Raw genomic sequence first — 26053 nt, forward strand, 5'->3', positions numbered from 1 at the left:
TTGTACTATTTGAATACTAAAATGTATAGGACTGCTTTAAATGTCCATTTTCATGTTACGACAAGCCTTAGATGACACATGAATTTAGGACCCAGCCACATGATATTCTGCTGGACTCTACGATTTGTAAATTTTAGGGAAAACCCCTCAACTTGTGGACCACCTGGGGTTGGTCAACCTTGGGAGGTGCTGAATGTCATCTGCCTGGTGGGGCCTCTGGACACATGGAAATAACAACTGTCATGGAGACACAGCAAGGCCTTGTGCAGCTTTGATACCCTCTGTCGTTGCTGGTGGAGGAAACCCAGGGTGCCTCAGTCATACAGAGTTCAAAGTTATAGAAAGGCAAGAGACAGGAGGCTCGTCAAAGCAGAAGGGCGTCAGGAAGAAGCTGTGGTGGGGATGTGGCCGCCGTGCATGGATTCTGCGGCCTCTGTAAATCACAAGGCTGTCCTTCCCTGTTCTAAGAGGTGGTGCTGTCAGTGCTGCTGGTGGGGGTATTTGGGAGTGTTTTGATGAATTTCTCTACTTTCAAAGAAAATAAGAACGCACACCAAGTGCAAATGGTTAAACAAAAGTGTTCTCCCTGACAGATCTAGTGATTGCTCTGGTGAATCCTCCAAATTCTGTCACGCTTCTTTCAAAAGAGTTAATATTAACTAATAATTATTCTCTGATGTGACTATAAATTGAAGGAGTAAAATTACCATAAAAGTGGAATTAAGGGCTTTTAGAAAGCCACTTACATCTAATTTTGGTGAAACATTTAAAAGGATGAAAATAATGATTAAACAAAGCATCAACTTGGGTATATAAGTGTAAAAACCAACTGGATAAAACCACATTCACCATGATACTTTCAGGCTCACTGGTCCACTAGAAAGGCCTTCAAAGATCACAATGCTGCAGGTGGTCGTTTGAAATAATAACGCCTCCATCAGTCCTTTTCTCTTTTGGTCCCTTGACTACCTACACTGCCTGTCCCCTCTGTCCCTCCCACTCTCACCTCACACTGTGTCCTCGTTGTCTGCAGGTCATCAGGGGCAGGGGTGTCCCTTAACTGAGACCCTGAGCTCGTAGGGAGGATAGTGAGGAAATGCAGGGGTAAGAGAGAGAAAAATAGGCAGGGACCAGTCCCAAAGGGAAAGGACATTCTTATGATAGTCCTGCTGGAAGTGAAGGAGCGAGAATATTCCTGTGAACTGTGGACAGATTCAGAGGGGCAGCATGAGAGTGGGGGTGGGGAGCAGATTCACAGAGACAGTGACAAGGTAAAGTGAGACAAAAGTAATGCAGGAATGAAAAGGGAAATGGGCAAAGCAGGAGGAAGATGGGCAGAGCCTCCCCTGCCCCTGAGGAGAGCAAGGAGAAGGAGCAGCCGGCTTAAGGTGAAGTGCAAAAAATACAGGCAATTGAGGCGGAGCAAGATGGCAGCCGAGTAACAGCTTCCTTGCATCTGGGCACCGTGAGTCTGGGGAGATAGGACTCCAGGCATCTCTGGCTGGTGGGAACTGCCTATCATCACTCCTATGAAGATACAGGGAGTCAGCGAGAGACTTCTGGACCCCAAGAGGAGGACTAAAACAGTGGAAAACCGGCAAGTGGTCGCGTGTGTTCAATCCGTCTAAACCCGCCCACAACTATAAGTTCAGTAGCAGCGAGACTGCAAACCAGAAAGGCCTTACCTGTGAACTGTTTTGATGTCCTTGGACTTGGCACTGAGTTGAACTGCCTTGGGGAAGGCCTGAGCGGGAGTGCGGAGAACTTTGGCCGTTGTCTAGGGCCCCAGTCTGAGCCGCTGAGCCAGACGGAGCTAATAGTGTTTGGCGGTGGGTCACACGGATCCATTGTCAGTGATCTGCCCCGGCAAGCTCCGCCCTCAGGGTCGCAGAGCTAGAAACGGGTGGGAGCTGGTAACCCAGCAACCAAGTAGCCTAAGGGTGGGGTTTGAGCCGCCTTGCAGCCCTAACCCTCAGGGGCAGAGTGAGACCGGTTTTGGCACACTGAGTAAGTGGATAGCCACTTCAGCAGCGATTCCAGCGAGAAAGCTGGGAAAGCTTCTGCTCAGCAAGTTTACAAGTTCAAAGTGCCTTTTAAGTAGGCTGAAGAGAGATTTAGGGTGTCTACCTGCTGGGGTTTGAGAAATCAGCAGCCTCCAGTCGTATCAGAACTGTGACTAACATCTCATACCCCAGAAGACCACGTGTTGCCCAGACAATATTCAATAACATATACAAACTGCTTTGTTTTTGGTTGTGTATTTTTTTCTTCTTTTTTTTTTGGTTTGGTTGTTTTTTTTGTTTGTTTATTTTGACGTTGCTGATGTTCTTTTGTTTTTTTAATTTCAATCTTTTCCACACAGATCCCTTTTTCTTTCTCAATTTTCCTAGTTTAATTATAATTTCCCATTGCTGCCTTTTTTAATAACTTCAGCTTCATTTTTGCTAGTGTTTCTACCGATATAATTTGGTTTTTCACCCAATTTTATCCCCGTAAAGTTTTCTGTTTGCTTCTTTTGGTTTGATTTATAGCATTTTTGTCTTTCCTCTCTACTTGGTGGAGGTGGGGTACTGTGTCTAATCAGGTTAGCAAAGAGCTGCTGACCTCAAGGGAACCACGCAACTGGGCACCCCCAGAAGGTGGGGTTTTTTAAGGTTGTGTCAAAGTACCCTACTGTACACCTATATTGCCCTGTCTCCCTCTTTCTGTGCCTCTCTTCTTTTTGTCAATATTCCTTATACCCACCCCCTCTCCTTTCTCTATCTTTCTTTTTTTCTTATCACTCGGTCCTCCTTTCTTTCATCCCCTTTTTTTGCTCTTCAACCTTCTCACCCTTCTGGTCCTGTAACCCTTAGTCCACAGGCACAAGAACTTAAAGAGCAAGAGGAAGTGAAAGGAAAATTAGGGCAAGGAAACAGATAAAAGAAATCACTCATGAGGAAGAATCAGCAGAAAACTCCAGGCAACATGAAGAACCAGTCTAGAACAACCCCACTAAGGGACCATGAGGTAGCTACTGCAGATGATTCCACCAGTATAGAAATGTTAGGAATGACAGAAAGGGAATTTAGAATACACATGTTGAAAACAATGAAAGAAATGATGGAAACAATGAAGGAAATTGCTAATAAAGTGGAAAATAACCAAAAGGAAATCCAAAAACAGAATCAAATAAGAGATGAATGATATGAAGAATATAAAAAGGATATAGCAGACCTGAAGGAACTGAAACAGTCAATTAGGGAACTTAAAGATACAATGGAAAGTATCAGCAACAGGTTAGACCATGCAGAAGAAAGAATTTCAGAGGTAGAAGACAAAGTTTTTGAGATAACTCAGACAGTAAAAGAGGCAGAAAAGAAGAGAGAGAAAGCAGAACGTTCACTGTCAGAATTATGGGACTTTATGAAGCGTTCCAACATACGAGTTATAGGAATTCCAGAAGGGGAAGAAGAATGCCCCAGAGGAATGGAAGCCATACTAGAGAATATTATAAAAGAAAATTTCCCAAACATCACCAAAGAGTCTGACACACTGCTTTCAGAGGGATATCGGACCCCAGGTCGCCTCAACTCTAACCGAGCTTCTCCAAGACACATTGTGATGAACCTGTCCAAAGTCAAGACAAAAGAAAAGATTCTGCAAGCTGCCAGGAGTAAGCGCCAGTTGACCTACAGGGGCAAATCCATCAGAGTTACTGCAGACTTCTCTAATGAAACTTTCCAAGCAAGAAGACAATGGTCATCTACCTTTAATCTACTTAAACAGAACAATTTTCAGCCCAGAATTCTGTACCCTGCTAAGCTAAGCTTCAGAATTGACGGAGAAATCAAATCATTTACGGATATACAAACATTGAGGAAATTCGCCACAACAAGACCAGCTCTACAGGAAATACTTCAACCTGTTCTGCACACTGACCACCACAATGGATCAGCAGCAAAGTAAGAACTCAGAAATCAAAGGACAAAACCTAACCTCCACACTGATGCAAAAGATAAAACTAAGCAATGGACTCTCACCAAATAAGACGAATAGAATACTACCACACTTATCAATTATCTCAATAAATGTTAATGGCTTGAATTCCCCACTGAAGAGACATAGATTGGCTGACTGGATTAAAAAACACAAGCCATCCATTTGCTGTCTGCAAGAAACACACCTGGCCTCAAAAGACAAATTAAAGCTCCGAGTCAAGGGTTGGAAGACAATTTTTCAGGCAAACGGAATTCAGAAGAAAAGAGGAGTTGCAATCTTATTTTAGGATACATGTGGATTTAAAGCAACTAAAGTCAAAAAAGACAAAGATGGTCACTTTATATTGGTCAAGGGAAAACTACAACAAGAAGACATTTCAATTCTAAATATTTATGCACCCAATTTAAATGCTCCCAGATTCTTGAAGCAGACCTTATTCAGTCTGAGCAATATGATATCTGATAATACCATCATAACAGGGGACTTTAACACACCTCTTACAGAGCTGGACAGATCCTCTAAACAGAAATTAAACAAAGATGTAAGAGATTTAAATGAGACCCTAGAACAACTATGCTTGATAGATGCATATAGAAAACTCCACCCCAAAGATAAAGAATATACATTCTTCTCATCACCCCATGGAACATTCTCCAAAATGGATCATATCCTGGGACACAAAACAAATATCAACAGAATCAAAAGAATTGAAATTTTACCTTGTATCTTTTCAGACCATAAGGCACTAAAGGTGGAACTCAACTCTAACAAAAATGCTCAAGCCCACCCAAAGGCATGGAAATTAAACAATCTTCTGTTGAATAACAGATGGGTGAAGGAAGAAATAAAACAGGAAATCATTAACTTCCTTGAGCATAACAACAATGAAGACACAAGCTACCAAAACCTGTGGGATACTGCAAAAGCAGTTTTGAGAGGAAAATTCATCGCTTTAGATGCCTACATTCGAAAAACAGAAAGAGAGCACATCAACAATCTCACAAGAGATCTAATGGAATTGGAAAAAGAAGAACAATCTAAGCCTAAACTCAGTAGAAGAAAAGAAATATCCAAAATCAAATCAGAGATCAATGAAATTGAAAACAAAAGAATCATTCAGAAAATTAATGAAACAAGGAGTTGGTTTTTTGAAAAAATAAATAAAATAGATAAACCATTAGCCAGACTAACTAGAAATAGAAAAGTAAAATCTCTAATAACCTCAATCAGAAACGATAAAGGGGAAATAACAACTGATCCCACAGAGATACAAGAGATCATCTCTGAATACTACCAGAAACTCTATGCCCAGAAATTTGACAATGTGAAAGAAATGGATCAATATTTGGAATCACACCCTCTCCCTAGACTTAGCCAGGAAGAAATAGACCTCCTGAACAGACCAATTTCAAGCACTGAGATCAAAGAAACAATAAAAAAGCTTCCAACTAAAAAATGCCCTGGTCCAGATGGCTTCACTCCAGAATTCTATCAAACCTTCAAGGAAGAGCTTATTCCTGTACTGCAGAAATTATTCCAAAAAACTGAGGAAGAAGGAATCTTCCCCAACACATTCTATGAAGCAAACATCACCCTGATACCAAAACCAGGAAAAGACCCAAACAAAAAGGAGAATTTCAGACCAATCTCACTCATGAACATAGACGCAAAAATTCTCAACAAAATCCTAGCCAATAGATTACAGCTTATCATCAAAAAAGTCATTCATCATGATCAAGTAGGCTTCATCCCAGGGATGCAAGGCTGGTTTAACATACGCAAGTCTATAAACGTTATCCACCATATTAACAGAGGCAAAAATAAAGATCACATGATCCTCTCAATAGATGCAGAAAAAGCATTTGATAAAATCCAGCATCCTTTTCTAATTAGAACTCTGAAGAGTATAGGCATAGGTGGCACATTTCTAAAACTGATTGAAGCTATCTATGACAAACCCACAGCCAATATTTTACTGAATGGAGTAAAACTGAAAGCTTTTCCTCTTAGAACTGGAACCAGACAAGGTTGTCCTCTGTCACCTTTACTATTCAACGTAGTGCTGGAAGTTCTAGCCAATACAATTAGGCAAGACAAGGAAATAAAGGGAATCCAAATGGGAGCAGAGGAGGTCAAACTCTCCCTCTTTGCTGACGACATGATCTTATACTTAGAGAACCCCAAAGACTCAACCACAAGACTCGTAGAAGTCATCAAAAAATACAGTAATGTTTCAGGATATAAAATCAATGTCCACAAGTCAGTAGCCTTTGTACACCAATAACAGTCAAGATGAGAAGCTAATTAAGGACACAACTCCCTTCACCATAGTTTCAAAGAAAATGAAATACCTAGGAATATACCTAACGAAGGAGGTGAAGGACCTCTATAAAGAAAACTATGAAATCCTCAGAAAGGAAATAGCAGAGGATATTAACAAATGGAAGAACATACCATGCTCATGGATGGGAAGAATCAACATTGTTAAAATGTCTATACTTCCCAAAGCTATCTACCTATTCAATGCCATTCCTATCAAAGTACCTACATCGTACTTTCAAGATTTGGAAAAAATGATTCTGCGTTTTGTATGGAACCGGAAAAAACCCCGTATAGCTAAGGCAGTTCTCTGTAACAAAAATAAAGCTGGGGGCGTCAGCATACCAGATTTTAGTCTGTACTACAAAGCCATAGTGGTCAAGACAGCATGGTACTGGCACAAAAACAGAGACATAGACAGTTGGAATCGAATTGAACACCAAGAAATGAAACTAACATCTTACAACCACCTAATCTTTGATAAACCAAACAAGAACTTACCTTGGGGGAAAGACTCCCTATTCAATAAATGGTGTTGGGAGAACTGGATGTCTACATGTAAAAGACTGAAACTGGACCCATACCTTTCCCCACTCACAAAAATTGATTCAAGATGGATAAAGGACTTAAATTTAAGGTGTGAAACAATAAAAATCCTCAAAGAAAGCATAGGAAAAACACTGGAAGATATTGGCCTGGGGGAAGACTTCATGAAGAAGACTGCCATGGCAATTGCAACAACATCAAAAATAAACAAATGGGACTTCATTAAACTGAAAGGCTTCTGTACAGCTAAGGACACAATAACCAAAGCAAAGAGACAACCTACACAATGGGAAAGGATATTTGCATATTTTCAATCAGACAAAAGCTTGATAACCAGGATCTATAGAGAACTCAAATTAATCCACATGAAAAAAGCCAACAATCCCTTATATCAATGGGCAAGAGACATGAATAGAACTTTCTCTAAAGATGACAGATGAATGGCTAACAAACATATGAAAAAATGTTCATCATCTCTATATATTAGAGAAATGCAAATCAAAACAACCCTGAGATATCATCTAACCCCAGTGAGAATGGCCCACATCACAAAATCTCAAAACTGCAGATGCTGGCGTGGATGTGGAGAGAAGGGAACACTTTTACACTGCTGGTGGGTCTGCAAACTAGTACAACCTTTCTGGAAGGAAGTATGGAGAAACCTCAAAGCACTCAACCTAGACCTCCCATTCGATCCTGCAATCCCATTACTGGGCATCTACCCAGAAGGAAAAAAATCCTTTTATCATAAGGACACTTGTACTAGACTGTTTATGGCAGCTCAATTTACCATTGCCAAAATGTGGAAACAGCCTAAATGCCCACCAACCCAGGAATGGATTAACAAGCTGTGGTATATGTATACCATGGAATACTATTCAGCTATTAAAAAAAATGGAGACTTTACATCCTTCGTATTAACCTGGATGGAAGTGGAAGACATTATTCTTAGTAAAGCATCACAAAAATGGAGAAGCATGAATCCTATGTACTCAATCTTGATATGAGGACAATTAATGACAATTAAGTTTATGGGGGGGGAAGCAGAAAGAGGGATGGAGGGAGGAGGGTGGGGCCTTAGTGTGTGTCACACTTTATGGGGGCAAGACATGATTGCAAGAGGGACTTTACCTAACAATTGCAATCAGTGTAACTGGCTTATTGTACCCTCAATGAATCCCCAAAAATAAAAAAAAAAGAGAAAAAAAAATACAGGCAATTATGATGACCTGGAGAAGGTAAAAATAAATGTTTCTGGGACAGCTGAGAAAAACAGAGGAACCTGGAAACCTACAGTTTGTGAGCCAAGGGGCTGGTGAGATGGAAGAGCCCAGAGGCTGACTAAGGCAGGGACCTGGAGCTCTGGCCAGAAAGGCAGGGAGTGGGGTCTGGTGGGGCAGAGACCCTTGGCCCAGACAAGGAGAGGACATCTAAACGCAAAAGTCTCAAGGAAGAAATGACACAAACTAACATGTGCTTTGAAAGGAAGTCTCTCTTTGGTGTTGACACTGTTCCCTCCTATTCATATGTTGAAACCCTAGGACCTCAGAAGTTACCGGAAATAGAGTCTTTACAAAGGTGATTAAGTTACAATGGGGTTCCTGGTGGGGTGGGGGGGGATCTAATATGGCTGGTGTTGCTCTAAGAAAGGAAATTAAGACACAGGCAGAGAGGGCAGAGCCCATGAAGACGCAGGCAGGAGACGCTGTCTACACACCCGGAGAGAGGCCTCCCTCCTAGGGCACAGACCCGCTGACCGCCTGACCGCAGACTTCCAGACTTCAGAGCTGCGAGAGAGTATGTTTCTGCTGTTTAAACCCCCAATCTGTGCTCCTTTGTTTCAGCAGCCCCAACATTAATTAATAAGGGTAATATGGGCTCCAGTAATAAAATGAAGGGGGAGGAGGAGGAGAAAGAGAGAGACTGAGAAGAGATGGGATTTACAGGGCAAGCACGACACACAATGAGGCAGGAGCAGAGGTCTTTACAAAGACGTTCTTTAAACCTTACTCTCGGCAGTAAATTACTCAGCAAAAGAAATACCAGGCTCTACCATGCTGGGTGATAGTCTGGGGACAGCGGGCAGGCTCCTTTTCTCGCTCCCTCTTGAGTCCAAATGCGGACCTCTTTCTGACGTCCCGTCTGCTGGATCTTCTGGCAAATTGTAGACAGCCTTTCAAGGGCACAAGATTAAAGACAAAGCCCCATAAAAACAACTCTCATTTACTAAAACACTCAGACCAATGAATTCAGTGTTCTGAGGAAGGCAGAAGATTCAAATGACGTAGTGGGTGAAATTATCTTGGCACTCAGCACCAACCAGAACACGCCTTTGGATGGAGTGTTGCTTTGTTGCTAAAAATGTCCACTTTCCCAACACTACAATTACCGTGCGCTCAAGGCCCTTGACCTTTCCTGGATGATTCATGCCCTTGTGCTGCCTGAAGGTCATCCACTCAACTTCACTCTTCATTCTACAGTATTTTGCTGAGAGCCCATAGTGGGCAGGGCCCAGGTCTGGACGGGTCCTGAAGCCTGGTCTACCCACACCCCCGGAGCCCTTCCCTCAGGAAGCAAGAGAAGGCCCCCACCCAGGCTGGAGGCGGAACCTTGGCCTTGGGATGGAGAGAGCCTCTGACAGCGCCCCCGGCAGAGCAAAGTGCAGAGGCCGCCCAAGGACAGGGAGGAGCAGCGTGTGGGATTCCACAGGACAGCTGGCCCTGGGTGCCGAGGGGGCTCCAGGCCAGCTCACGTTTACCACGCACTGGGTGGGAGGCTTCCTAGGATAGCTCACTGTGAGCTGCTGAGGACCGCAGGTGGTTCCTGTTCCAGTTTTTGGAGAAAAAGCGGGGAAGAGAAGAGGCCCTGGGCCTGAGTCAGGTGTGGGTGTTCACACCTCCAGCCTGCTCAGGGGCCCTCGGAGGGTGAAGAGGGCAGGATGGGTGCAACATGCACCCCAGGAGTGAAAACCAAGGCTGGAAGCCACTGGCCCTGAGATACAAAGTCAAGAAGCCATTTCTTGCTCATCTCCTGATCTTCTGTCATAGAACTCACTCTCCTTATCACCTGCCTGTCACTAGGCTCTGGGATTTCAAGGAGTATCTGTTAAGAAAGAGTCTAAGAACAGTACAATGGCAATTACATTTAAAAAGTGCCCCAGTTCTGGAGCCAGCACCTCGGCAGTCACCCTGAGGATGCTGTAACCCCTTTGTGGTGGGGCTTCTTGTCACGGCACAGGACAGATGGCCCGGCAGAGCTGGGAATGCCCTTAACAGCAAGTGGTTAAGAGACCCAAAGGGGAAAATAGCTGCATCCCAAGTCCAAATGAACTTCCAGTTCTGAAACATCATTAAGACCTTTAAAATTCTACTGAGAGTGGCTTGGGGCACAGTGAGTGACCCTCCCAGAAAGGCCACTGCAGAGACCCCTTCCCGCTGCCCCCTCCCGGCTGCTGGGATGCTGCCAGCTCCTAGCTCTGAGAGTCATCTCCTCATTTGCTCTCTGACCCTCCTCTAACTGAGAAGAGCAGCCAGAGGTGGCCGAGACCTCTCAGTCCCCAATCCCCATCAAAGCAACAGGGAAACAGTCAGCTCTGACCAAGACCTTCAGAGCCTAACAGCAAATGAACACACACAATGAGAAGGGATGTGCTAGAAGGTTCTCCTGGAGTTGATGAAGAGCTAACTGCCTTTTCTATTCCACACATCATCTTGAATTTGGAACTTGTGTAATGTGGGATTTAAGAACTTTTGCAGCTTTGTCGTTCCTACTGCAGAACTCAACCACATCTCAGGAAGGAGAATTTTCTCTGCATGGCAAGAGAAGGCCACATGGTGTTACAGCTCAATGACCATTACTGAGATCTTGGGTCACAGGTGACCCATTCACTGTGCCTGCTTTATAAATCCTTGCTTTTGAAAAAAGCTCTTAGGATATTCTGCAGCAAAAATTCAGTATGAAGTCATAGCACAAATACTAAACCTGACTGGGTTTGGGGAGACCTTCAGATCAAGGCCTGACCCCACTCCTGGTTGCTCACAGAGCCTGGGAGGGGGTAGTGGCCACACACAAGCCAATGACCTTTGCAGTCTGCACCACTGCTGGGAAGTGAGGTTGGGTCCATTCCTCCGAGCCTCCCCATCTAGACCCTCCACAAAGGACACGCAATGCTTCTCTTCAACTATCCAAGTGGCTGCTGTTTCCCAAACTCGTATTTTTTCCCCCAGATTTTCCTCATCATTTTCTAAAACATTATTGATTTGTAAATAACATGAGTTACTCATCTAAAAGACTAGCAGAAAACAGTGAAACACATGAAACAAAGGGTGATGAGGAAGATTAAGTTCAAGTACAACGTACTGAGCTTCACCGTAATCATGTGAGGGAAAGAACATGAAAAAGAAACTATTAAGTAGCAAAGAAATGGATGATTTACCTTCTGAAAGGTAAGATCACTTATAAAAAACACTCCCTTCTTTTTATCATTCTCTCAAACTGTCCTTGACCAGAAGACTAAAATTGCTGTATTATTTTTTAAGACAAAATACATGACAAAATAGCCTTTCACGGTAGGTTTGGAAGCTGGAGCTGTCAATTATTTCCCTGCAGAAGCGCTCACCCCCCTCAACCTTACTACTTAATTTAACGGTAACACAGAGAAGTTTCCACTGAATTCTCTGGGAGAGTGCATAGGAATTTTGGATGAGGCTTACTCTGCCCTGAATGCACGGTGGGTGGGGGCAGCCATTTCCTTCCTGAAGCTGGTCGGTAAGCTCCTTCTGTCCAGGCCAACAGGGCAAACTGTCTTCTTTCTGATTAGCCATCTCTCAAACCTGGACACTTAGGAACTTCTGCCAGATGATGCTTCAATGTGAGATGACACAGAGGGAAGAAGATGCCCCTTGGAAACTGTCTCTAAGCAGAAAGCAGAGTAAGGCAGGCCACTGCTACTTGGGAAGTGGCGGCCTGGCTCAGTCACATTACCCTTGAGAGCGTGAGAAAACAGGGACTTGCCTTACCTCTGTCTTGGACAGCCAGAACGCCATGCTTGCTTTAGAAACTGTAGAGCTGTGAGGGTGGCGGGGGTGGGGGCCCTGTCTTGCTCGTGCCAGCCCGCCTGCCTCAACACAAGCCCCTGCCTTCCCTGACACCTGACCTGTGACTCTCAGGTCAGCCTGTGGGCTGTGTCCTTTACACCCCTCCTCCCACATTCGGGTTTGGGATCCTGAGTTGTGGGTGACTCTCCTAGTTAGGTGCTAACACTAAGACATGGTTCTGAAGCTCTGAGAGTCTTCTGTCCCAGAGGTGATGGGCCAGCCAACAGGTCTGAAAAGTGTAAATGATGGTCACCCTTCCTCAGGCCCGTCAGCCGGCTGGCTCCCATCAGGGCAGTAAGATCAACTGCTGACTGCCACCAACAGCTACTGCAGAGTCTGTTGCACTGGCCCATCCCAAGAGAACTAGGGTGGGGCTGGAAGAGGCCGCATCCCATCTGAGGCCGATGCGTGGTGTGGCTATCACAACAGGATGCCGAGACTTCTAATTAACATGTGGCTGGAGCCACAGTGAGGATGGGGGACATTGGAGATTTTACTTTGGATAGGGTGATTGAAACATCTCTTCCAAAAGATTGGATGACAGCTAAATAACGCATGTAACAGGAGCAGAAAAGAGGCACAATAAACATGAGAAAACAGTCTGAGTGCTGCGGGGTAGAACTGTTTCTATTTGCTAACTATGATGCTGAAAAGCACTTATAAACCTAAATCGGTAGTTATGGCAACACCACCCGGGCCCATGAACCGATTTAGATACTGTTGTAGACTCCATTTCTATGTAAGAGATAATACATGGGTGATGGGAGCCCTTTCTCTCCCTGTCTCCCTCCAGATCCTTAGTTTTCTCTCAACCCAACCCAACAACAACATGGGAGAACTGAGGCACCTGCTGGGCTCCTAAACCTGGTTCTTATTGTTCTGGCCAGGAGCTGCAGAATAAGTTTTAAGATCTTTCCCAAGACAGCCATCACTATTTAGAGCCATGGGCCACCTGGGCTGTCACCTGGAGCCCATGCTTCCCTAAGGGTATACAAATTTGGATGCAAAAAAGGTCTTTATTTTTGCTAATTCTAACTGTAATTCAGTACTTCCTTGAATTAGGATTGAGAGTTAACAAGGTTCAGCAATATTAGCAGTGCCTTGGCTTTGTCACCAATAGGAATTCCAGACTTTTCAGAATCACGTTACAGTTGTAGATATTTTGAAATGTCACGGATGCTCATTCCTGTTAGAGGAGGAGCGTCTTTAGACTTTCTTCTGGATCTTGATATTTAATGTGTCAATAAAGTGCTGTTTTATTTCATATTTTAGTTCGTCACACTTGAAAAAATGTTGTGATAACTATAATTGGTTTCCTTTGAGATCTTACATGTTTTACTCTGAGCAATTGAACACATTATTCTCAGGAGGGATCTGCAGGGGTCCCCACTTGCCTCAAGGCCATGCAGTCCTCCAGGTGGCCTTGTGGGGCTCTGCTGTCTCCTATTTCTGTCAGACTGGCCATGGGAGTCCAGAGAGAAGCCAGAGTCCTCCATCACTCTCACTTATGAAAAGGTAGATACTGCCATGATCCCCTCTGAAATGAAATTACTAATACAACAATCACCCTAATTCAATTCAGTAGAGTTCAACTCACTTTTTATTAGATCAGTTTTAAATAAATTATAATAATGTCCTTTAAGCTTTAGGTTATTTCACCGGCTAAGCTGTCCAGTTAGAGAAACAGCCCCACATAAGGTCTCTAAGATATGGTGTGTCACATTATAAAAGGGATCCAAGGATCATGAGCCACAGGTCTCTGAAGGGTGGTGTCAGATGCCAGCACCCTCTGAGCTCATCTGGATTTAGGCATTGTTCAGGTTGGAGGAAGGAACTTCCTCTGGAGGGCTTGAACCCATGAGTGTGGAAGAGGCTCCTGGGCTCCCAGCCCCGGGGCACAATAGTTAAACAACTACATGCCCACTATAATATTTTTACTTTCCTTAGCTGGAAAACAGAGTTGAGTGGGTATACCAGGAGTCATGAAGGACCCCAGAAGAAATTGATCCTTGCAGCAATAGTATTTAGCTGGTACAGTTATATTCACGATCTAATTGTCATCTCCTGGGAAGCAATTTGGACACCCAGTCTGACACCCAGAAACTGCCCTAATATGTATGTATCTGTAAGGCAAATATAATTGTTTTAATAATGTTGTGCACAAAATGTCCAAATTCATAAAGTATTAATATCTGCTTTTTACTAGAACCAATCTATAACAAATTCTGTAACTCCATGTTCTGATTTTTAGAAATGTCTGATCTTCGACAGCAAAATAATGCAAAGTACTCTTATAATATTTTTCTAGAAAATTTGCCTTCAATTCCCAAATGAGCTGAATACACTTCAACTTTAAGTGTAATCCGATTCATTATGAGATAATATTTCCCTATCTCCCTCATCAAAGAACTCAATAAAAAATCTTGGGAATGCTTGCCAAACATCCTGATGGAGAGTTAGTATTTATTTTAGAGAAATTATTTTAAAGTAGTAATTTCATCGATGTGAGTGATTTTTACCATTGTAACAATTATGCTTAAAAGCATTTCTTTCTTGAGGTATTTTCAGAATCTCTAAAATGCCTTTCCCTTTTGTGTACAGAAAAAATAAAAGAGCAATAATTATCTTTCTTCTACAGTTTGAAAGAATTAAAACATTGTCACTTTGTATAATTGATACAACAAGCTAATGGTGAATTTGCACCAATATATTTGTCCCACTTTTCTGATAATCCCATGGAATGCATCAGACTTGATGGGTGCACCATCCCTCCCTGAGTGGATGCCTTCTGAATATTGCAGCGAAACCACACACAACATAACTGCAAAGTGTCCTGTGGGGAACCACCACTTATGCGAGATACTTGCTGGAGAGGCCTCTACTTGCCAACTAGACGGTTTGTTGGAACCAGGCGACTCTGGTGTCACATGGACTTGCCTGGTGGCAGCTCAGTTCTGCTCCTCACCAGCCAGTGACTCTGGCACATGATTCAACCTCAGTGAGCCTCAGTTTCCACCTCTGTAAAATGGAAATCACAGCAGCACCCACCTCACAGGCCATAGGGAGGATTTAATAAATGATTCATATAACATACTCTGGCCCACAGTAAGCATCTGACACACTTCTCAATTTTTGTTGTGCTACAAAAGGGGCAACTTGAAGGGAATGGTAAACAAATTGCGGGACAGACACACTGGGACACACGAGGTGATGGAGAAAGGGTGATGCACCTGTGGACATGCAAATGCAGCCCGGCAGGACCTGCACAGAGATGAGCATTTTCCAGGGCCTCGGAGGAAGTCATCGCCATTATTGTAAGAGCATCGACAGGCCATCTGCACGGCCGTTGGGGCATCTGAGTAGGGTTTCGAGGGAGGGCCAGAAGCTTGGAGGGGCTGGGAGTGTGGGCAGGGTTTCTGGCTGGGAAGTTGGGCTCTTTGCCCAAGGCTCATAACAAGGTGTGAGAAAGTCAAGTTTATATTTTCTTTTTTTTTTTTTTTTATTGTTGGGGATTCACTGAGGGTACAATAAGCCAGGTTACACTGATTGCATTTGTTAGGTAAAGTCCCTCTTGCAATCAGGTCTTGCCCCCAGAAGGTGTGGCACCCACCAAGGCCCCACCCCTCTCCCTCAAGTTTATATTTTTGAGGACTCATGCAAGTGGCAGCAAGAAGGAAAGGGGACCAAGGGGAAAGGAGACAGAGGCTGGGGCACTGCAGGAATCCAGGCAGAGGACTAGCGTCCCACTGGCAGGGGCCTGGTGCCCACTCCCTGACCATGTGCAGACCTGCTGGGCAGGGGGCAAGCTTCCCGGCTCCTGCAGACACATCTGCCCTCATCTCCCAATCCTCTGCCACCTGACTGGTCTCAAATCTGCTTCCTTTAGGTGTCCTTGGTCCTCCCACTTGGCTAGCTTCCTCCCAGCCTCACTGAGTTAGTGGGCCAGGGAGAAGATCATGGGAGTGCCAGGAAGGAGATGCAGATTGGGAAAGGGTTGCCAGGGACACATCAAGGGTGATGTCACCACAGTGCCCAAATCACCGCAAACCTGCAGCAAGCAGTGCTGAAAGAATGAATGAAGGGATGACGTATATATAACGAGGAAGAAATAATCGAACACTGAAACCTTAGCTTGCCAGCTTACTGAGTAGGAAAGCGCAGACATTATTGGGAATATTTTTGCCATTACAACAACTTCTTGATAGGTTTTGGAAATGCCTCATCTTTCCATTTATTGGCAATGGTTCATACCCAGTGTCAGCAGCAAGTCTTGACCACCCTTAAGTAGAATGATCCCTCTAAGAATATCTGCTAGAATTCTTAAAGACTCTGCTGACCCCAAGATCCCACCTTGCCCCAGTCCCCACAGCACATCCAGGCCACTGTCGATTGTCAAGTCCGTCGATATTTCCCAAATATATATCTCAATGCAATTGCAAAGCTGCTTAGCAGGTCAAAGACAAATGTGGGGCTTTGCATTACCCCCCTAGAGGGTAAGTTCTCTGTGGCAGGCACTTCACGTGTCTCTTATCCACCACTGTATGGCTATGGAGTAAGTTCCTGGTCCATAGGACCGCAGGCACTCCCAACATGTACTGCACTGATTGATTAATCAGCCACAGTTCTGGAGTGTCCACCCATCCCAGCCCTCCTTGGCTGTGTCAAATTGAGGGTCAAGCGAATTGTCTTGAGTATTTTCTTTGCTTTTTCAGGGATTACATGACCTCTGGGTCACAGAAGCTGTCCAGGAAGGAAGGGCTTGGTTGCAGAGAAGGGTGACCTTCTCTACAAAAGTAAGCTTGGAGGGGGCTGTATCAGGGTTGAGCTAGGATGGGGGTGGGGGAGGTCAGCGCTTTCATTATCTTCCCAGCTCTGCAGCTCCCTGCTGTGGGTGCCAGTGCCAGAGGCTGTGTGGACAGATGGCTGGAGAGGGAGAGTGTGGGCTATGACCAGTGGCGGGCAGCTTCCCAACTCCACTGCCCATTTGACTCACTCGGTAAGAGCTTTTCCACCCTGCCAGGGCCTGGGCCCAGACCTGAATTCTGAATCTGAGGGGAGGGCCCTGGCACTGGGATAATTTACATGCCCCTCAGGGCATCTAATTAGGAACCACCAACAAAGGGGATGGGACTAACACTGGTGGCCAGCCATCCTCTTTACCCTCTACATGTCTGGGGGGCAAAAAACTATGACTCCAGAAACAGGCTCAAAGAGATTATTGGCTGCTCCCTTCCTCCTTCCCTCCTTCCTTCCCCACCTCCCTCCCTCCCTCCCTTTCCTTTCCCCACCTTTCTGTTTCCCTCCATTATGAAAGCCATTTTAGCAGGTACCTTAATGCAGGAGACTCAGGGTGTGGCTGTCTTTCACACAAACCTCCACGGAGTGTCCACATGGGCACGTTCCACTAAAAAGCAGCCACAAAGCTCTGCTGTCCTTATAAGGATAAACAAATCTCCCCATTATTTAAGGTAAATCGGTAAGAATAAAAGGTGCATTTCATCCTCTTCTTAAAAGCCTCAGTAAGTGGCTCTGATCACAGACTGTCTGAAAAGCCCTGGGCAGAGTGCACTCCCTGGGGGCAGCTGCCCAGCGCTCCCACTAGGTGTGGGGCTATTTTTAGGATGTGTAGGCCTGTCTGCGTTGTCCTGGCTGCCCTACTTGAACAAGAAGGTATATTTTCTCTGCATGGTCAAACCTATAGATACCGCCAGCCACAGCAGCATCATCAGTGGTAGTTACCCCCTACACTGAAACTCACGGCAACACCACCCCAAATCCACATCTCCCTGGATGAATCAGATGGTGCTACCCATGGCTGGGTGTCCAGCTTCTCTCTGAATGTGCCGCCATTTCTCTAGTTATTCATGCTGCTTTTTGAGCCAGGAACACTTGCTAAAGCAACAGGACGTGGGACTAGAAATAAACTCCTGTTTGGGGGCCTTTTGGGCTGAAATGTGTCTCCACTAGCCCCCAGTGTACATGCTGGACCCCAACCTCTCAGTAGCTCTGAACGTGACCTTGTTTGGAGGTGGGGGTCTTTCAAATGTAATCAAGTAATTAACATGAGGTCATGAAGATCAGCCCTGAGCCACTAGGATGGACATCCTTGTAAGAAGAGACCAGGGCACAGACACACCCAGAGGGCCGGTCCTAGGAGGACACAGGGAGGAGGAGACCACCATCCCAAGCCAAGGAGAGAGCAGTGCTGCCAACACCTTGACCTTGGACTTCCAGGTCATCTGTTACGACAGCCCCAGCAACCCAGTACATACGGGCTTTGAAAATTTTCGTGTCACAGTAGGTTAGAAAGATACAGAGTTTAGGAGCCCAAAGGGCCATTCATCTTTGTCCCTCTTTCTGATGAGAGCAAGCAACGTCATAGTCAAAAGTATTAACAGATGCTGATCTAGGCTAGTACTTTGGAAGAGATTCTGAGGAAGGGCTTCACTTACGTCTATGTGAGTGAGACCTGTGTTTTTCAGGGGTGTAGACCCCTCTAGGCCCTACAGTGGATCTTTAGTGACGCAGGACACCACTGAACGAAGCTGAGCTAGGCACCTTTCCTCTCACATCAACTCAGGCGAGCGGCCACACCAGCCAGTCTCCTTTATTTAAAAAAAATCCCCCAAACTTGCACTAGCAGGCAAACGTAAGTGTTCTGGACTTGCTTACCAATTTTCAGATATAAGACTTGAGGATATTTAGCCCTGATGTTCTGTGAATCTTCTACTGAGGGCTGGCTGCGTACTTCCTCTCTGTGGACATACATGATTATCCTGAAGGTCGAAATTAATAAACAACGGCCTGGAAACAACAAGGTGCTTCCACTCACTCCTGGCTTGACCCCGCCAGGCCGCACAGCACCCACACTGATGAGTTTTCAGAGCATGAGTGAATGTCACAAGGAGCAGAAGCTGCAAGAAGCTGAACTGGCTCCCCCTGGTTCTATGGAGTCGCAGTCTCCTCACCTGCACAACCACCATCTAAAATGGACAGCCAAAAGGGGTCCCAACACCCCACCTTCTCAGCTGGTCCAGAGTCTGGCTCAAGCACACAGGAAGTGTTCGCTGCTGCTGCTGTTATTATTAACATTGTTTTCATGACAAATTGTATGGTTGGCTCTGAAGGGACAGGGGACAAGGGAGGAACTGTCATTCAGCTGCCATCTGGTTCCCTGCTCCTGGCAATGTCTAATTAACGAACAGAGGGATACTTGGGAGGTGAGCTGATCAGAAAGCAGAACCTCAGTCAGTCATGATCAATGTCTTTCTGGAACCCTGCTGCTCACACAATTGCAAGAACAGGGTCCCTATCCAGGTGTCCCCTGCTCCGACTCCAAGGCCCTTCATGGCCAGCACCCTCCAAAACTGCTGCCAGTTTGTTTAGCTTTACAGAGTCAGAAAATGCAGCTTGTGTAGGTCAAGCCAGCACTGTGCTGCCATTACAATTTACTGCGGGTTCAGAGCAAAATCAAATGTTAAAACTCTCACATGGAAGCTATGCACTGCATTCTTTGGGTTCAGTAAATGATAAAGGATGCAAGTAATGATCTATAAGTACACGTTTAGAATTTTCATGAGCCCCATTTTAAAAGTACAGAATTTAAAAATTTTTAATTCAATTTGTAAAGAACTAAAAGGGCTACCTAAAATGCCTCTATTTACTCAAAGGATAGTTTAATAATGGACACATGGGGGCAAATATGACAGATATCATGTAAGAAATTTATACATTAACTTACTTTAAAACAATTCATAAATAGGCAAGAGATTTGGATAACATGGGCCAGATATTCAGTCAGTGAAAAGCCTCATGAAATGACTGATCATTTCATGCGATAAAATGAAAACTTTTGTTTTGTGCACAAAGCTATTAAGCAGATGTTTTTTATAATATTATTCATGAAACCCTTAGAATTATTTTGTGATTTCTCTACAGGTACAGGAATAGTATATTCTCAATTCAGAAAGTTAAACTGAGCAGTGAGTGTTTTCCTCTATGAAAGAAGCAAACAAGCCTTTTCTAACTTTGTAGCTTAGGAAAATGAATCCTGAAAAAGAAATCCCTATATATATATATACATATACTGAGTATATATAAATACTCTTTCTTTTAAAGTAATTCTTGGTTTTAGTAGCAGTCCCAGTTCTCTTTGAATACCTCATCAGGTATTTTGATTACTGTTCAAATAATCAGTTAAAGTTAAAATACTACTTTTAACTATGGAAGTAATTTGGTAACTATTATATGTGCTCCTAACGACCTGAATTCATAAAAGTACACAAAGGCCCAGTAATGCTCAGGTTACCTGAAACACTACCAGAATCCTTCCATGCACAGAATCCTAAAACATTAATGACTGTTCATTTCTTTAGTTCTTTCACTGCATTTGAATATTTCATGTGTACTGTACATTACTCTTACTATTCCATGGGCAAATGGGAAAAATATGCAAGTCACTATTTCTATATAGACTGTATCATATAAGAAATTTGTATATTAATTTAATTTGAAGCAATTCATAAATACACAAGAGATTTGAATAACATGGGCCAGATATTTACTCAGTCTCTCTGAGAGCGTTGGAACCAGCACAGAAAATGCAAAGGAACTGAATGGTATTTTAAAAAGTGCTGAGTTTTTACCTTCATTTCTAATACTGAGTAGATAAGATAACATAGCACTAAATTCAATTTAGTGGAGGGCACTAAATTCAATTATGATTTCATCAAATTAGGAAATAAAAATGTGTATAATTATTTTCAATAATAAGTCTCTAACTTGCAAACTGCAAGCAAGGCTCTCAACTTTCATTACAAAAAAAAAAAAAAAAGGAATATACACAGAAGGACCTGTCTATTTTAGATGTATATGGGCACCAATGGATCTACTATTATTATAGCATTAGTGTAAAAATAGAAAACATTTAATCAGACATCTCTCTCTCCTCCCTCATTTCTCATTTGAAAGCTGTATTTTCTTAAATTTTTAAAAATAAAGATGGTGGTCCGAGTGACCTCCAAGATCTCTTACAAATCAAAAATATGATCTGAAAAGAAAAAAGGATTCCATGAGCCTATAAGACAATATTATATTCCTTTTCCTGATCCCAATGTCATCTTCATTGTAAATAATAAAAAACAGAAGCAGACTGTTCCACAGAGTTCTGATTACCAATGATTTAAGAAACAAATACCTGAGGCATTTCTGTGGAATATTTTTATACATTGTTTGTATAAATACTGTTACAAAAATAAACTGAAATCGCTCCCCATCCCCCTTGGCTTGTATTCAACCACACACACCTTACACAGGAGCCAACATTTACCGTAAGGATGAAGAACGGACCTCTGATGTCAAAATACGTAACCTTCTCAGTGGAAGATATTTTTCTAGAGCCATTATGTGCACACTCTTCCTAACTCAAGGTATACGTGGAATTTAAACCCTGGAAAAGATGAGACTAGCAGGGTAGTTCCAGAATTATGTGGCCTTCTCTGCGGGAGTCAGGATGCTATTTGTTTGGAATCCCAGGGGCTCTACCTCTAGTGAAATTGGCAGAACAAGCCTTATTTGATTAGTGTGAAAGCTCCTTTAGGGAAAGGGACAGAGACAGCGGGGGAGGAGGAACTGATGGGCTGCAGGGAGAAAGATCAAACTGAGGTCATTCAGGGTCTTTTACGGAAAACAATAATTTTTCATAAATCTAAAAGACACCCACAAAATAATATAATTTTATTAAATGCTGTTTAATAACCTGAACGTGGTCAGAAGCATATGACAGGGGAAGGCAGCAGCACACCGTCTCCCCGCAGCCAGGGGCCCTGTCTTGGGAGGCTCCCTCCCGCCCTCCCGTCCTCCGGGGCTTCTTTGCAGGGAGGCTGCCGCCTGGTGCAATAGGTGAGAAGGCAGGTGACCTGCTTGGCCCTTGTTTCAGAATCTCATTAAAATCTTTAGCCCTGAAAATGGATTTAACCGCTGGGGGCGGGGGGCGAGGAAACAAAAGGAAGAGACAAGGTTTGAAAGAGACCAGGAGGTGGACCATCCGTCCCAGGGGTGGGGGTCCCGGCTGGTGCCAGGCGGGAGCGGGTGCTGGCCCAGGAGAACCGGCATTTCCTTGACGGAGTCTGGTCTTGTCACTTAAGGAAGCTCAAACCACACCTCTGACTCCCTAGAGAGATTTCTCAAGAGCAAAATCTTCACCTTTCCAGGAGATGCTGCTGAGGAGGAGGAATCGGGAAGGTCCTCCTCACCGGGCAGGGGCCTCTCCTGGGGGTGCCCTCCGCAGACCCTCCCCCAGATGTCTGCACAGGAATCCCTGGTGTGTGGGGGTTGGAGGGGACGCGGGAGAGTAAGCCGGGTTGGACACCAAGACCCCGAGGTCCGAGAAAAGTTGGCAGTTTCATAGAGATTATAGGGGTAGGAGAAGAGAAACTGATTAAGGCGGAGGAGAGAGGAGCCCGGAGACAGGGCAGTGGGAAGGGAAGGTAAGGGAAAGGGGATGGGAGGAGGGAGAGTGAAGGGTGAAGGGAAGAAGGGGTCCAGGAGAAGGGCGAGGGGATGGGCCGGAGGGAAGAGGAGGCGAAGCGAGAGGGAGAGAGATTACAGAGGGACCTGGAGGGAACGAACAAACCAGAGACCAGAGTCAGGCGGCACACAGGGACAGGATGGGAGGTGGGGACCGGAGACGCTCAGGGCAGGGAAGCGGAGGCGTCCCGGGGCACGTCCCTGACCGAGGCTGTGAAGACAGAACCGGGCTGAGCGGTCCGGACGGCCGGGGTTGGCGGCCCCCGCCCTGGCTTACCTGGCCCTTGACCAGGCTGGCGGCGAACTGGCGCATGACGGCCTCCACGGTGTAGGCGCTGGACCAGCCGCGCGGCGTGAGCAGCTCCATGCAGATGGCGCCTCCGTCCAGCACGTAGCCGTTCTCCAGGCGCGGGCTGAGCACCCGCATGAAGGGAGGCGAGAAGGGGAAGTTGTCGGGGAAGGTGAGGTTCAGCAGGATGAACTCGGTGTTGGTCTCCTTCATGTCCTGCCACAGCACCGAGTCCTTGTCCACCTGGTGCAGCTTCACGTTCCAGTCGAACAGGCTCTCGTCCACCAGCTCCACGGAGATGAAGCGGTCGCTGAGGCGCGCGATGTCCTGCAGCTCCTTCATGAGCCGCCGGCTGCGCACCTGCGTGCAGTGCTGCTGGCGCGCCGCGGGCACCAGGCTGCCGCCCGCCGCCGCCGCCGCTGCCACCGCGGGCCCCGGCCCCGCCCTGGCGCCCGCAGCCCGCTCCCGGGGGCCCCCGGCGCCCGCCGCCCCCGCCGCCCCTGCCGGCTGCGGCGGCTTGTCGCGCGAGGCCAGCTCCGCCGCGCGCTTCCCCTTGCTCTTGCCGGGCCCCGGGCTCGCGTCGCCCGCGCCCCCGGGGTGCTGCTGCTGCTGCTGCTGCTGCTTGTGGCCGCCGCTCTTGGCGCCGCCCTTGCCGCGCAGCGACGCGCTCTGCTGTCCGCCGCCGCCGCGGTGGTTGTGGTGGTGCTTGGGGTCCTCGGTGTCCCGGTTGTGCAGGCGGATGAGCCCGATTTTGCGGAGCAGTGTGGCCATTTTAGGCTCGGTGCCGGCGGGGGGCTACCCCTGGCTTCTCCCCCGGAGCCCGCGAGCCTGGGCGCGGGGGACGCGAGATAGCGGCGACTGGGGACCGCTCTGCGGGGCGCGGCGCGGGCCACCCCGGGCGCCGGCGGCCGTGGCGCAGCGGAGCGGGCAGCACACGCGCTCGCCGGCCGCTGTGTCGCCGTGTCATAAGCCGGGGCCCGCTCCGGCTCCGGCCGCCCAGGGAGGGCAGGAGTGGAGGAGCCGCGGCGCGGCTGTGGGTCCTCGAGCTGATCCCTGGGCACAGTCCCCGGAGTGCCGGTGTCCGCTGTCCTTTGTGCGCGGCGCTGGCCGCGCTGGCCCCGAGTCCAGGCGCCGCGCCGGGGCGCGCAGAGTCGCCCTCAGCGCCCCGGGGTTAGCGAGGTGGCCGCGGGCTGTTGCCTGGGGAGCCTGCCGGGCCGTGCCGTGCTGGCGGCTACCGCGGGGCCCGGGCCGCTGCCGCTCGCGTCGCCGCCGCCGCTGCGGCTGCTGACATTGCAGAGGCGGCTGCTCCGTCTGAGCAGAGCGCGGCGCGGAGGGGGCGGCACTGCCGGCGGGGAGGGGGGGCGCGGGGCGGAGCCGCCGGCCTGCCTGCCGCCCCCGCCGCCTGCTCCCACAGCGACGCGCGCACGGCCGCTGGGGGGAGACAGCGGAGCGCGCCGGACTCGCGGGCGCTGAGGCTGCGGGGGAGCCGCGTGCGGAGCCCGCCGGGGCCCGGAGGCAAGGGGGTGGGGGTTCTGAGGCGTGGGTCCTTCTGCCCTTGTCCCGTCGCGCCGTCCCCCCCGGCCCGAGCCTCAGACCCCACTTAACCTCATTAGAACAAGCCAGAGGAAAAAGGCAGGAAAGTAACTGTTCATGGATTCTTTCGCCTCAGATGGAGCTCAGTGTCCCCGCACAGCAGTCAAGGGCCAGCTGGGGCCGGGACAGCGGCGGGGACGCTTTCTTAAGGACCCATTAAGGAATCAGCGTGGGAGTGGGATGCGGCATCTGTGCCCGCTACAAGCCCCTGCAGAATGGCCCCCCTCGCGTCACCCCTCCCTCCCCATCGGCCGCTCCCCTTCCCCCCGCCACGCCGGGGTCTCTGCGCTCGGAGGAAGGGTGGGGGGCGGGAGGGGCCAGCCCAGCGCTGCCTCGCGTCTCCTGCCCGAAGGCTCCGAGGAGCGAATCCGAGGGAGGCGTCCCAAGCCCGTGGCCGGTGCCCCGGGACGACGGGTGCCCCCGCTGCGCCCCCAAGCGCCAGGTACCCGCGGATGACTTCCGGGACCACCCGCGGAAGGAGACGAGGTTCACCGCCAACTTGCTGCTCTCACCCTTGTCTTTCCCACTGAAATCAGATTATCTTTTTTTTTTAATTTTTTTATTAAATCATAACTGTATACAATGATATGAAATCAGATTATCTTTAATCTGGTTAATTTCAAGCAAAAACCAACTTCAGATCCCCCAAAACTGGAAGAACCTGAGGACCCACGAAGCTTCTATGTTTCCGGGAAGCTTCTAACTCTTGCAGGGCGCTCACGTGTGTGAGATGATTGCTGAAATAATGGAAAAATCACCCCATAGACTCAAGTGGTTTAGGTTTCTAAACTTCACCGCTGCTGTTCGTGGTTTGACTTTGAACCTGGGGAGCCTCTGAGTCGGTCCGGAGGGCCTGATCAGTTCGAGAGCCATCATGATGACTTTTTATTCTTAACATCTTCTACCATGTTTACTTTCCCCAAATTATTAGAAATTTTCACTGTGAAAAATAACTCTTCAGGCCACCGTGGAGACCGTTTCACAGCCCTATGGGGCCTGGGGTTCAGTGCTTTGGGGTTGTTGAACAGGAGAGCTGTGTTCAGCTTGTGGTAAAGGAGCAGAGGCTGCCTGCACTCCTGGGGTGCCCAGAGAGGTAGCTAGACAGACAGACGCAGCCTTGGGGGCCCCTTGGCTTCAAGGGGAATGAAGGCAGTGGCCAGGGAAGAGCAGTGGCTGGGGATGGAATCCACCTGCAGCACACTGAAGGGCTCTTTGTCCTGTCTCCTGCTCTGTTTGGTTTGGTTTGGTTTTGTGGTCTTGTGACTCCATTCCATCCACCCCAGTTTTTTAAAATAGGATGAGAAGGAAGATGGCAATGTCTGTCTGTTAAAGTCCTATGAGTTTGCTGAACACAGGGATGAGGGGTTATGAAAAGGTAGAAAGCGGACCTTGAAGGAGGGTAGGCAAGTGTTAATGCTTTATTTACTTCCATAGAAACCCTCTCAAGTTTTACCTGACCCATTCTCAAGAAACTGAGTCTCAGAGGGGCTCAGCATGGTGCCCAGCTGGGACCCATGCCCACATGGACCCTTACTACACTACGAGTTACAGACCCAGGTGCAATAGCAGCCCTGCCCTATGAGAAAGCCTCCACTAGGTGTGATTGTCAGGGTCTCAGAACAAGCTAACCTCGGGGGAGGCCTCAGGAAAATTCTATGGTGCTAATGGCAGCCAATCCCACCTGAAACAGGTGTGTCATCAG

At 47.1% G+C, this 26053-nt stretch overlaps 1 protein-coding gene across 1 annotated transcript in view; it reads right to left on the reverse strand.

The window, feature by feature from the left end:
* Nucleotides 1-23663, reverse strand: part of UBE2QL1 (ubiquitin conjugating enzyme E2 Q family like 1) — a 42877-nt gene extending 19214 nt beyond the window's left edge. The window contains exon 1 of the mRNA XM_053593183.1: nucleotides 22747-23663. Coding sequence (XP_053449158.1) covers nucleotides 22747-23529 — 783 coding nt within the window. The 5' untranslated portion in view covers nucleotides 23530-23663. The remainder of the gene's footprint in view (nucleotides 1-22746) is intronic.
* Nucleotides 23664-26053: the final 2390 nt, after the last annotated feature.

This window comes from Nycticebus coucang, chromosome 1, assembly GCF_027406575.1.
Source record: "Nycticebus coucang isolate mNycCou1 chromosome 1, mNycCou1.pri, whole genome shotgun sequence".
Classification (NCBI taxonomy): domain Eukaryota; kingdom Metazoa; phylum Chordata; class Mammalia; order Primates; family Lorisidae; genus Nycticebus; species Nycticebus coucang.